Source organism: Solea senegalensis, linkage group LG19 (genome assembly GCF_019176455.1).
Source record: "Solea senegalensis isolate Sse05_10M linkage group LG19, IFAPA_SoseM_1, whole genome shotgun sequence".
In the NCBI taxonomy this organism is placed as follows: domain Eukaryota; kingdom Metazoa; phylum Chordata; class Actinopteri; order Pleuronectiformes; family Soleidae; genus Solea; species Solea senegalensis.
The window spans coordinates 17288663-17301957 of NC_058038.1; the positions used below are offsets into that span (position 1 = coordinate 17288663).

Below are 13295 nucleotides of genomic sequence, written 5' to 3' on the forward strand. Positions count from 1 at the left end.
TTTACAATAACCTTTAAAGCTGTCTGACTCTACTGAAACCATGTTTTGCTCTTGAGTAAAAAAAAGCTACCAAACAAAAGAGACATTTAACTTAAAAGTACCTTGAAAGTAAAAGTTAAAAAAAAAGTTAAAAGCTAGAAGTAACAAATAAACAATTACAAAAATAGCTAAGAGATGAATTAAAAATTAATTTAAAGCTAAAATGATATTGTACTTAAATTAGAAAGGGTTAAAGGTTAAATTAAAAGACAAACAGTAATTTAAGATACCAAAGGTCAAGTAATACATTGACATAGATACAACATCTAAAATGTATTGTTCTAATGTTTTAAATAGCTGGATAATATAAACAGTTAAAAAATAAAGATAGCTTAATAAAGATAAAAGAATGCTATCCCTGATAACATTCTCTGTTCACTGCTATCAGGACAATGAGACAGTGATTGCCCATCATTAGTTTGATTGTCTGTGTTCTTCTTACAGCTACATGGCAATTTGTCTGCCATAAAAAAGACCTAGTCTGTTACATTAATCCATGAGTCAAGAACATTAAGACTCACATTTACAAATGCATCATCCTCCATTATTTGAGGCTCGACTGCAAAGTTCAGTCGACTGAAAAAAAACAAAACTGGGACAGGTTCAGGATGACATTTGGAAAATGTCTTTATTGAGAAGGTAAAGAAAAGCACAGAAACTTTCATTTTTCATCAAGTTGACGATAACTCACACAAACCAGTGTTACATAATGTATATATATATATTTTTTTTTAATAAAACATTTACATCTAACAGTGCCTCGCTCTAGAAATGATGTGACATGATTATAAAAGGAACAACCACGGAGCACTGATGATAAGCAAACCACTTATCTGGTATGAATACTGTCTCTGCAGATTTACTCCGGCGAGCAGAGTTTGTGTCTGGATTTAGAACTCAGGTATTAAGCTTACCCTTCAGGCCAGTGGTTTCTCTTCGATAAACCTAAGTTACATTCATTATTATTGTGACTCAGCACATTGTTATCCTCTATTATATACCCGGAGACATGTAATAAGACTGCACGGCACAGCATCACAACAGACAGATTTAACAACAGACTAATGCACAGAATAAAGTCATCTACGTGACAGAAGAGCGAGTGATGAAGCACAAGCACACGTACTTAATGTTTACAGCACTGTCGAGAACAGTTGACATGTTTGTTTTCATGCACGAGTTGCACTTTACATTCCCCATAAACAAGACTTCACTCGCACACCTCCTGTGTTATTTTTCGCCATTTTTGAAGCAACTCAAATATGTGACTTTACTTTAAAGTGAATAAAGTATTTCTGCAGCCATCGTTTGATTTTAATGTCAGGGAAATAGTCTGATGATTGAAGTCAGAGCCCTTGCAGAACTGAGGATTTTGCCTTTAAATATACTGTATCGTTCATCTGTGACATCTTTTAAAAGTATTTTCTTTTCTTTTATAGGGGCTATGTATATGATATAGAGTTTAAAACAGGCACTGCCTCCTCTCCAGAGAGTTGCCAGGTTGTTTGGGGAACCAGTCGTACAAACCTAAAGACAGTTTATGAGGAGCTACACTTACACCCTTTTCCACAACATAAACATAAATAGAGCTTACAGGCTGTAAATTCACTTTTACATCGTGAACAAACTGTTTGTCCCCTTCTTATATTAGTGAAGTCTGTATTTCAATTTCGAAATGTAATCTCTGATTTCAAATCATGGTAATTTTATGACTTAATACAATACATTTTTTTTCACATGGAGCTCCTTTTATATGTGTGCTGTCTAGGTTTCAAATAATGATGATCAAATAATTCATCATAACCTCTTATTCTGCCAATATAAACCATAGAGAGTACACCTGAAATGTAATAATGATGATAATGGAAGTTTAGGTTTGTGTTGTCAGTTTAATTACAGGAGCCATTTCCATTTCAAGACATAGATTTTGTATATTAGGTTCTAGACAATTGACTCCTCAGTTAACGTTTCACCATCTATCTGTTCTCTTTACAAGCCACTACCACTCCCCTCCACGTCGTCCACCACGATTGAACGTTTACGCAACACGCCGTTGCCCTTCCTGCTGCCTCTGACCTGCTGTGGCAGCTTGGTCTGGCAGGGGGCGCGGTACTGAGGCAGGCCCGTCTTGGTGGTATCCAGCTCCTCCGGGTCGTCCTGTTTGGCTCGAAGTGCAGCGATCACGTCCTTGTCAGATGGACTGAGGGTGAGGCAGCCGCAGGGGCGACCGCTGTCACCTTCCACTCCGGCGTCTGTGGCCTCTCCCACGTCCTCCATGTCATCCTCGACTGTCATGAAGGCATCGCCCCACAGACTCTCACACAGATCCCTGCCGTGCTGGTACATCTACACACACACACACACACACACACACACGCATAAATATTGAAAACACCTCATCTCACAAGATAATATCAAATTGTGAAAGAAAATCTGAGCTTCTTTAGTAAAAACAGTACCTTAAAGTGAGTAAAAGTACAAGTATGTTACCAGAAAAGTTACTTTTTATAATATTACTTAGTAAATGTCTTAAAGTATATGACATTTACTGTACTTAAGAGCACAGTAAGGATTGAGCCATGATAGCTCAGTGGTAGGGCGAGTTATCTTTCAACTGGAAGGTTGTGGGTTCAATCTACCTGGCAATATGCTAGTTTATACAGTTTATGTGTCCATGAGCAAGACACTTAACCCCATGTGTCAGCGTGTGAATGGGTATGAAAGATGTGTGAATGGGTGAATGTCAACACTGCAGCTCATCAAGTCTAGAGAAGCTCAATATAAATACAGACCATAATACCAACTCTTCTTCTTCTTCTGATTTTATCTGGTAACAAAGGGAGTTAGACGAAATGTAGTGGAGTAAAAGTCAAAGTTACTAGAAATATAAAAAACAAAGTGAAGTACAGATACGTGAATGTTGTACTTAAGTACAGTAACAAAGTATTTGTACTTTGTTACATTGCGACACTGATCGCTTCATATTGTTTGTCTCTTGTCGGCTTCATTATGTAGTGACCATTAGGAGGTTATGGTAAATGAGTGGAATTCATTTGTTGTCATGCCCTTTTAACATCTACATTCATCACGTAACGTCTTTTCAACGAGTGGTTTTCACCGTCCAGGGACAGGACTTGAAAACAAATTGGACGTGATGGGTTTGCAGGAACCTGGCAGCTGCTCTCCTCAGCAACTTTTGTCTGACTCTCCCTCGTTCACCTCGCCTCGCTTCCACTTACCTTGAAAAGCAAATTATTAGACATGACCTTTAGCATCTCACAAAGGCATCTGAAAGATTTAATCTGTGCGCCGTTCTCGCAACATAATGACGATTCTGTCAAGCTTCACAGAATATACACAGGCGGAGCTAAACTCATCAGAAAGGTCACTCTTTTTGTAATCGCTGCCTGACAGGAAAGTCTTTATTACAACACTCGGTCCTTATGAAGCTACACTGTGAGGGAAAACAATAATATGGCGTATCGGTCATCACAGGATCGGATTTCGGACAGATAAAAATTTAGAATCCAAAAGAATCCAAAAATCCTATATGTCTGTCATAATCTGTTAAACATGTCAATTAAAATCAGCAAAGCCATTTTTGCTCGGTCAAAATTTCATCTCTTTCAGGGGAGAACAATATTTGTTACACAGTTGGAGAATTATCTCTTTGAAATTACTCAGCACAAATGTGTTGTTAACAGCTTCATACGTTCATAAATGCTCTAAAATGACTGTATCGGACTAATATCAGTATCGGTAGACACTCCAGTTGTTGATGTCTGAATCGGACACAAAAAAGTAATTGTATGTTAACATTGTTTTATAATATGGTGATATTATAACTTATAGCTAATGCAATTTCAAATTTGGTAATTGTCATTTCAAAAGTAATATCCAAGTAACAGCTTAGTAATGAATTACTATTAGTGTAAAACCTTTACATGAAAATGTTAGGAATCAGAATTGATAATTAGCATATTATAATGCTGAATTGAAAAGGTTTATTACCAAGATATTACTTAGGGACTACCATAGAAATAAGATAGTATGATCATAATATAACTTCCCATATTATTACTGTGTTTTTATGTAAAGTGTTATTACTTGAATTAATGCTGACATCAAGTTAAATGATGATTTCCATCCATTTTCTACCACTTTATCCTGCACATGAGGGTCGCGGGGGAAGCTGTGCCAATCTCAGCTGACATAGGGCGATAGGCGGGGTCACACCCTGCACAGGTAGCCCATCGCAGGGCTACATAGAGACAAACAACCACCCACTCAATTTAGAGTGTCCAATGTACCTAATCCCCATATTACATGTTCTTGGACTGTGGGAGGAAACCGGAGAACCGGGAGAAAACCCACGCACACACGGGGAGAACGTGCAAACTCCCAAGTTAAAGATAAATGGAGAAAAAAAAAAACATACTCCACTCAAAGACATGTCATTGCACTACACGACGTCAAACCTCATAATTTGACATTTAAGCTCTGTAGCAGTAAATAGGTCTGCATGAACAAGTTGTGAATGCTAATTAAGTGAAATTACAGTCACACACACACACTGTGTTTCTGTTTTTAAGCACCGACTCGCTCTCTCTCTCTAGCGTCTCATTCACGTGTGCAACAAAGCTCTTTTACCGGCTCATTTTGTCACCTTACTTGCACCATATTCCCCCCACTGCAATTGCATGTCTTCCCCCCCCGGCCTATTGCTTATAGCCTCTTATTCGGTCTTGTTTCTTTGTAGTAAACCCCCACCTCAACGTCTGCTGCCTTTCATCCCTCTGTCTGTTGGGGGATTAAGCCTGAGCCACACACCGTGCTCACACAAGGAAACGCTTCTAATATATTGACTGGGTTGGAAGGATAAAGAGGATGACGGCAATTTCTCTTCACTACATATACGGTCTGTCTGATGCTTGGGTCTGATCGCAGCGACTTTATAGCACACGCACGTTCTTACATCATTGATGTGATCCCCTGACTCCTTAACCATCACAACTAAGTGTCTAACCCTTAAAGTTGTGGGACCCAGACAAAATGTCCCCACAAAGATAGTTTTTTTTGGACCTTACAAAGATCTAAATACAAGTACACACAGAGAAAGAGTGTGTGTGAGAGAGAGAGAGAGAGAGTCACTCCTTCACCCGGCAGACATGGTTCACTGCCAGAGCTAATTCAGTACAACCACAAGTGGCATTAGACGACATGGTGTGATAAAATAAGTGAGATACGGAGAATTTCCTCGGGCAGTGGCCTGTCCTTTTCATTCTTATCTTATCCAATTCTGCTCTCCTCTGTCCAATTTATACGACATTACACCTGCTGTAAAAGGGGGAAGTCCAACAATTCTTGTTTCGGGGTCATGATCTAATTTAGATCTAAATGTTGGACTTCTTTTTCTAGTATAAAGACAGTTCATGTACAACTGGGCACCTGCTGCATTGGGGGAAACGTCAGAAAAACATGCCTTTATTATTGTAGCTGCAGTAAAAAGGTTATTAATTTGTAAAAAATAATAATACAAGTAATGGATTTTGCCTTTATGTCATTTCAAGGCTTTTAAACACGGTGACATTTAAAATGGTTCAGCCCTTTCTGAAAAAATAATGACAAGAAGGTTGTTTGTATTTTGTTTGGCGTAACTTAACGGAAGAAACGGACTGATGGAAGCAGTGGAACAGACTTTGGTGTGAGGTGTGTGTAGCGACGAAGCCACTCCAGGTAGCACTTTATTTTGATAGTCCATTGTTGAGCGGTAATCAATAGGGTTTCAGTATCACATCGACAGATCATCAGTCGACACTTATTCATATCGATGCACAGTTTCAGATCAAGTTTCCCTACTAATAGTCTGCATCTAATTGTCAACTAATCTATGATTTGATGTCTACAAATGCCAATAAACTTGTTATCTACAGATAATGAACTAACTGAATCACATGTATGATTATATGTTGACATGATCCTTTTGACAGACTGATCCACTTATAAGAGACTACAGAGAAGTGGTTAAATAACATGGATTTTATTTATTCAAATCTGTAGATCAACACAAATTATAGTCTACTTAGAATGTTAGTTATTATATGTCACTTATTGAATTGGTGTCAATTGATTGTCTGTTGATGGAGAGTCAATGGACCTTCAAAATAAGGCGTTACTATGGTGGCCCATACACAGCATTAACTGTTGTGTTCTGTTTTCAGTTAATGTTGTTTTTTCCTATTTGTGGTGGTGATTTGCACTTTAATATTTTAAAAGACATTCATTTAGAGGAGCCTTTTGTTAAGTGGACTAAATCTGTTTTTCCTTGCCACTCTGCTGTCATGTTTTCATGTTGGAGGGGGAACGACCACGTCTCGGGCTGGTTCTCATGATGATCCTATCAGCATCTTTTAGATTGGATGAGGCTTGTTCAAAAAATTCAAATAATAGTCAAAATTGGGACTAAATGATTCAAAAGTAAACTCAGAGAGGTTTTAATGTGACGGTGACGCCGACAGCCGAAGGTGTGTGCCTGCCACTGTGAAATCTCCCATCTCTGCTGGCTGAGGGCAAAACCAAATGAATCTTTACTGCCATGACCTCCAAAACCGCAGCCTCTTTAAGAGGGAAGATTTGTTGAATGTGCTGTGACTCATTTCTTTTTATATTCAAGGGCTGGCTTAAAACATCGTTTTCCAGCTACACACATTTATTGGAGCTCATTTTGTGCCATTAGCGATGTCCTCCATGAAAAGGGGCCAGTACAAGAACACTGAGCACAATAATGCACACACAAACACGCGCACACACAGACACACAACCCTCTCTCCTTTTCTCGTCGTCCCTCACGTTTCATTTTGATTTTCTCCCTTCCTACAAATCTGTCTTTTTTAACAATCCCCTACAGTAATATCCACCAGAGAGAGCGAGAGAGAGCGAGGGAGAGGAGGAAAGAAAGAACGAGATAGATAGATGAAACAATACAGTATGTTATATTTCTGATTCTGATATATTCCGTTCATTAAAAAGTCATTCTCTATGCAAAAGTGATCATTTGTAATCATTTTAAAATTTGCAACATCTGTCAGAAGAAGAAAAGATCTTCTCGATGCCGCTTGTTTAGAGCGATGGTGTCATGGCGTGTGACAGTTATGTGCCTCAGTTGCACACCAGCCCCTCAGTAACTCCGTCTCTTTTTAAATCACCCTGCTGGCCCCTGCCTATTGAAGCAGGACCAAACCTTTTCATGCTTCTGTCCCTGCACTCTTAACCCTTCGCTCACCACCACCACCATCACCACCACCAGGCTCTCCTAACAACCGACACGCACACTTTACTGTGACACCGTGTCCAAGCCTCCGGCTGCACAGGATTCCAGGTCAATGAAAGGAGCATTCAAACCTCAAATTTCTCCTCCATTGGAGAGACGATACGAGAGAGAGACGAGAGACGATGTCAGCTTAAGAGTCAATCCACATATGCACCTTCTATGCACATATGCACCTTCACCAAATAATAATATGCCCTACTGGAAACTCACACTTCTGTCATGGTTATGAATAGAACGTAAATATCATGGTGGCCTAAAAGTAAACATCAAGCCACAGGTGAAGCAGATCATGGTCTACGGTACCTGCTGGTACTGGACACAGCCTCCAGTGCAGTTCTGTCCTCTTGGGTCTCTGGCCCAGTTGCGAGCACAGGTCGAGTCCATCTTGCAGGCGTCAAACCTGAACAAAAGAAATGGCACTTTAATTATCAAAAGAAAAAGAAAAGAAAAACGTATTCAACTTTAGTTTAACTCCTGTGAGTCTTAATGCTTTGTGTGCTGCATCGTTTCCTGGTTGGAATACGTTAAGTCCTAGACCGCGGGTGTCAAACTCATTTTAGTTCAGGGGCCACATGCAGCTTGGTCAGAAGTGGGCCCGGACCAGTATAATGATAGCATAATAACCTGTAAACAACATGAACGCAACCTTTTTTTCCTTTGTTTTACATTTAATGAAGTATCTTTTTACAAAGCATGAAATTTGTTGAGAAAAATAAGTGCAATTTCGACAATTTTAACATTTACACATCACGCTGTATCTATAAAGGCACAAACATTTAGTCACAGGTATCTGGAAGTGAAAACTATAGTATTTGACATTACGATTGGATTGACATTACTGGGCTGGTTGTGGCCCGCGGGCCGTACATTTGTCACCCCTGTCCTAGACTCTTGTTGTGTTGTAAAATGACAATTTCATCTTACTGTTTTTTCATGTTATTAATGTGGTAATTTGTAAGCTTTAACCACTACAACAACAACCACTTCAAGCTTTTGCAGATTTCTTTGGACATTTTTAGTATTTGAAGTGATATTTGGGAAGTCTACAGTGTATGTGTTGTTTTGCCATCACCTTGGTTGTTTGACTATGTCATGTTTGTGTCATGTGTTGTTGTGGCTCCCCATGTGAGGCTTCCAGTCTCAGTTCCGGAGTGACTGCCTCCGTGATTTGAAAAGACTGAAGGTTGATACATGCGACCTTGGTTTTTATCTTTGCGAAACAGTTTTATGCAGTTTATTGGACACTCTGTCTCCGTATGAATAGCACCATGTGCTGTTTGTTACAAGGCTGGTAATCTCTCTCCTGACAGTCTTATAGGAGAAGGGGGACAGATACTGATTTTGATTTAGGCTTGCTTGCTTATGTGTTTTGGCATCCTCACCAATCACGACAGAAGCTGTGGCAGAGCGGCACAGCCTGGATGTACGAGCGGCGATGGGGGTGAGGCCAGCGAGCCGCATCGGGGGAGCAGCGGTAAAAACAGGACACACGCTTAAGGAAACCCTCACACCTGGGGCAGAGAGAGAGAGAGAGAGAGAGAGAGAGAGGGAGAGAGAGCAGCTGTTAGTGCTAATGTGATGACTAATGACGTTTGTATTAATTAACCCTGGGAACGCTGAGTCCTCACAGTCAACAAAGCAGGATATATAACAATGAGGTGTCTCACAGTATAATGTATCTTATCCCTCTAGTGCATCTCTCTTGCGTTTGTGACTCTTCTGATTAATGTTTGTGTTCCATAGACTGGAGGTCCTTTTGTCTTTCTTATCTCAATTTTTCACAGAAGTTTCTTTCTTTCTTTTTTACCACTGCATCACTCTTTGTTATTTAATTAAAGCTGGACTAAAAAGACAACTTTTTGGCTCCAACTCTGCATCATTGTGTTGAACCTGATGCAGAGTGCAAACGTAACAGAAAATGACACCAACTGTGTTTATAGTGATCCTCTAAAAGCCTTTGCTTTGAGCTATGACTTTCCCTCTTTGCAACCAGGATGGGGGATTTGGCAGAAAAATGAAGGGAACATTTTCTGATGAGCTTTTACATCATTCAAATAAAGCCATTTTCTATTTTGGGATTGGATACTCTTCCACATGCAGAATTGCCTGTGTAATATTAATGACTGTGAAAAAAGTAATTTCCCTGAAGCTTGACATAAACCCAGTAATTACCGATTTTGTGGCCATTTGGGAGCAGTGGACCCATCGAATATAAATAATCTTTCAAGTACATAACCTATTCTCATCAACATCAATTTATCTCATCTAATATTCCCGCTCTTAAATTGGGTGTCACTAAGTCTGTACATGTTTGACCCTTTAACAGTGACATGCTACAGTGTAGGCAGCCAAGTGGGTTTGTTTCCCTGAGCGGGGCTTCAGAGTCAGGTGGTAAATTAATAAAAATGTACTGTTTTACCCTATTTATAATAAAAAAAAGTCTGACTGGGTAGTACTAGCACTCACTCTGAGCTTAGAGGCCCACATTTGTCCCAGGCTTCGTTCTTGTTGCCAGCAGAGGGGACATGGGAAATGTCCTGGATGTCTCCTTGAGAGCAACAGCTATCTGTCAACACGGAGCAGGGACAGGAAAGAAAAAAACAACAACATTTAATCCAGCTCTGAGTCCACAGATTTACTTAAGTAATGTCACTATTTCCCCATCAGCACACACACACACACACACACACACAGAGAGAGTCACTCACTGTCAGCGTACAGTGTACACTCCCCCAGGTGTTGCTCCGGACTGGGCGTGGCCTTGTGCTTGCCGTCTGGAAGACACATCCCCTCTGAGCGGGTTCCACCAATCAGCGCAACCACCAAATACGTGCACACCAGTAACAGAGGGCGAGAGGAGACGTCCATCTTTGTGGCCTCGCTCAAACGGGTCTGGGAAAAGATTTCAGCACATTGGACAGCGACACACATGAGACGACTCCTTTTCAAAGACGCATAATGTGATGATGATAATAATAACTGCAAATGAGCCACTCAGTTCTACTCTTTTATTATTGATATTATGATGATGTGTTTTGGCGTCATTTTTATTTAGGTTTATTTAGGTTTGGTGTCAGTGCCAATCAATAACTCACTGGACAACAACATTTGTGTAATGATTCAGTTAATCAGTGCAAGTCATTTTCAAACATAAACAGCTCCGGAACAGCATGGCAAAAGAACGAGGGTGGGAATATTATAGTATATAACAGTAATACTATGTAATTTTCCAAAGTAATATCCAGGTAATGGCTTAGTAATGAGAACAACTATACCATAAATAAAACAGAAATATGTATATTATACATGATACCACAGTTATTATTATGAAGCCATAACCCAGTGACTGTCATGTAACCTGTTAATCTTGTGTTCAGCTTCTCAATCTGTGAGATTATGTAGCTTTTCTTTGTCCTTTGTGGTACTAAAATCTCACTGATGCACTGTACATTCACAGGAAATTGTAACACCCTGGGGTTAAAAGCCACTTAGACTTGCTTCCCCATGCTCGCCCATCATCGAGTCATAATGATAGAGCGACATGCAGCACACAGGCTGTTCATGCCTCGCATGTGGTGACCTAGTAGGCAGGGTGAGCCTAATTAGGTGGGACTGAGGCACCGTGCTGAGATGGATGACATGCGTATTTGTGTAATCTGACAAGCGGCTGTCTGATCTGTTGGATGGAGCTGCTGCGCGGCTCTGGGCGGCTCCAGTGTTTCTCTCGTTTCAGACATTTACAGTGACAAAAAAAAAAGAAAACACGCACAAGACTCATTAGATCACCTATACCTGCTTTCTTTTTAAAAGGTTACTAAATACGAAACAATAAAAAAACTCATTATAAATTCACACTGCATTCATAATTCAATATAATTTTTTTGTCTGCTGTAATAAACCCGTGTATAAATATGAGGCACCTGGCCCAGCTTTTAAAGGAAATAAATAAATAATACTAAACTTTATGTATCAATTAACCTTTAAAAAGATATATACAATATTAAAACTGATGTAGCACTTTCTTATTCATAAATAATAACCGTAATGTAGTAATAATCTTTATGTAGCACTTTGCGAAATAAAATTTCAAAGTGCTACCCAAAAAGAGAAACAAATAAAGAGATGAATAGATGATTGGAACACGGTAATAAAAGAATAAAAACAATACAAACACCAGAACATTACCAACCATTGCAAATAATAAAAACTAGAATACAGTTTTACAGTTTTACAGCACTTTTTCCAGTTAAATGCACTGTGATTTCAGAATGTTTCTTTTTTATAGGCCATTCTAATATATAATGTTGCTGCAGTGCTATTTCATTTTGTCCATGTGTGTGTGTGTGTGTGTGTGTACTGTACAGTCAACAACAAGATATCAAACGCACCATAACTTACATTACAACTTTGGTAAATCACACAGAACATGAAATATGTTCAATTATATTTAAGAAAAATATCCATAAATGTCCAGTTCACTGAGTTGACTTCGTTATGACCTCCACATTACTGTTAATAATAACAAATAATCCTCTCATTAACCTGATGCTGTTACATAAAACTGCCTGATGAGAGCTGTGGCGTCAGGTGTCTCCTGATCTTTGTGCTAAAACTGTTTTAAAATCAGCATTTTTTGAAATCTTGTCTTACCTGTCACTCTGGTAAAAGATGCTCCGTTCGGACTGGTCTCTGTTTTTGTGGTGAGCGCTTTCTCCGTGTGTCTCTGTGGTGTGAGGATTCTGTGGCTGTGCACAGTGCTCGGGTCTTCTCTCTCTCTCCCTCCCTCTCTCTCCTCTCTCTCTCTCTCTCTCTCTCTCTCTCTCTCTGTCTGTCTTCCTCTCTGTGTGCTGGCTGTGATCTGCGCTGCTGCTCGCCACTTTGTCCCTGGTTTATATGAAGGATATTTCAGTCCCTACCACCAGGCAACTCACCCCTCCCTCTGCCACATGCTGGGAAGTCCTCTCTTTCTCTATCTTGCACACAGAAGACCGGGCTCCCTCCTTGTTAATCTCCCAATGAGATGTTTAGCAAATCCTCCCCGGTGACAGCCTTCCTCTCCCTCCATCCATCCAAGCACTAATGCTGCAGATAAAAACACGGGAGGAGGAAAAACTCATTTCTTTCGCTGATTAAAAGGCGAAAATTTGACCTTGCATGGTAAGTGTTGCCCTTCATTTTTGAGGGTGACTATTCACAGGTGCTGCTGCTGCTGCTGAGTCACACCTGTCCTCCCCTTGCAGCTCTGCCTGAGGTCAGGGCTTTTTCCAGATGACAGGGTTAGAGCTGAGGGTACAGCTGAGATTTAATACAGCCTGATATGCTGAGGACAGGGAACACACACACACACACACACCATCATAATAAAACAAAGACAGGGTTCAGGGCAGGTCAGACGTGTTTTCCTGGAGGTTTTACTCCCCAAAAACCTGTGATACTTCTACCAGGGTCATTAATAATTCTCTTCATCAGTGTTTTGTGCTTTGCAGGGTTATCAAAGTAGATTTTTCAGTTTCTTTTGAAGCATGCTGAAGGCTTTCATTTGAGCTGGGTTTTGGCTCGGGATTGAATTTTCTTTTCTTGCAAGCTCAAGCTCAGTGAACACCGAGTAGACAGCGCTTAAAATACTTTGGCCTGATTGTGTTCATGTTATCATCAGCAGTTGCAGATACATGTTGCCTTGAAAAACAAAACAGTATCTTATGCATGTTGTGTATCAATGGCCATGTTTCAAAAGAGTATCATTCAGTTGTGACAAAAGCACAGTATGTTCCCAGCTGTGGTCGGAGATGCATGTGGGTCATCCGTGGAGCTGTAATAACAACCACGAGGCGTCCACCCGCAATGCATTCGTGTAGAATACGGCCATAAGGACACATGAGTGAGAGCGGTCACTGTGTTTTTCCACCATACTCTTGGTGTTTAATCT

The 13295-nt window shown here is 40.1% G+C and overlaps 1 protein-coding gene across 1 annotated transcript; it reads right to left on the reverse strand.

Moving 5' to 3' along the window:
- Positions 1-648: 648 nt before the first annotated feature.
- On the reverse strand, positions 649-12160 carry rtbdn (retbindin). Its single transcript, XM_044051592.1, has 6 exons — positions 12020-12160; positions 10078-10261; positions 9836-9935; positions 8752-8880; positions 7673-7769; positions 649-2385 (listed from the first exon to the last, which is right to left on the reverse strand). The coding sequence occupies exons 2-6, from the start codon at positions 10235-10237 to the stop codon at positions 2029-2031; spliced, it is 843 nt and encodes a 280-aa protein (XP_043907527.1). The 5' UTR covers positions 10238-10261; positions 12020-12160; the 3' UTR covers positions 649-2028.
- Between the last annotated feature and the right edge of the window lie 1135 nt (positions 12161-13295).

What these genes read in the sequence shown, in the direction of transcription:
- rtbdn (XM_044051592.1), bottom strand. Translation starts at nt 10,237, where the DNA reads ATGGACGTCTCCTCTCGCCCTCTGTTACTGGTGTGCACGTATTTGGTG. An exon ending in GTGTACACTGTACGCTGACA is followed by an intron (nt 9,936 to 10,077) that starts GTGAGTGACTCT and finishes CCGTGTTGACAG; the next exon opens with ATAGCTGTTGCTCTCAAGGA. An exon ending in TGTGGGCCTCTAAGCTCAGA is followed by an intron (nt 8,881 to 9,835) that starts GTGAGTGCTAGT and finishes TCTCTGCCCCAG; the next exon opens with GTGTGAGGGTTTCCTTAAGC.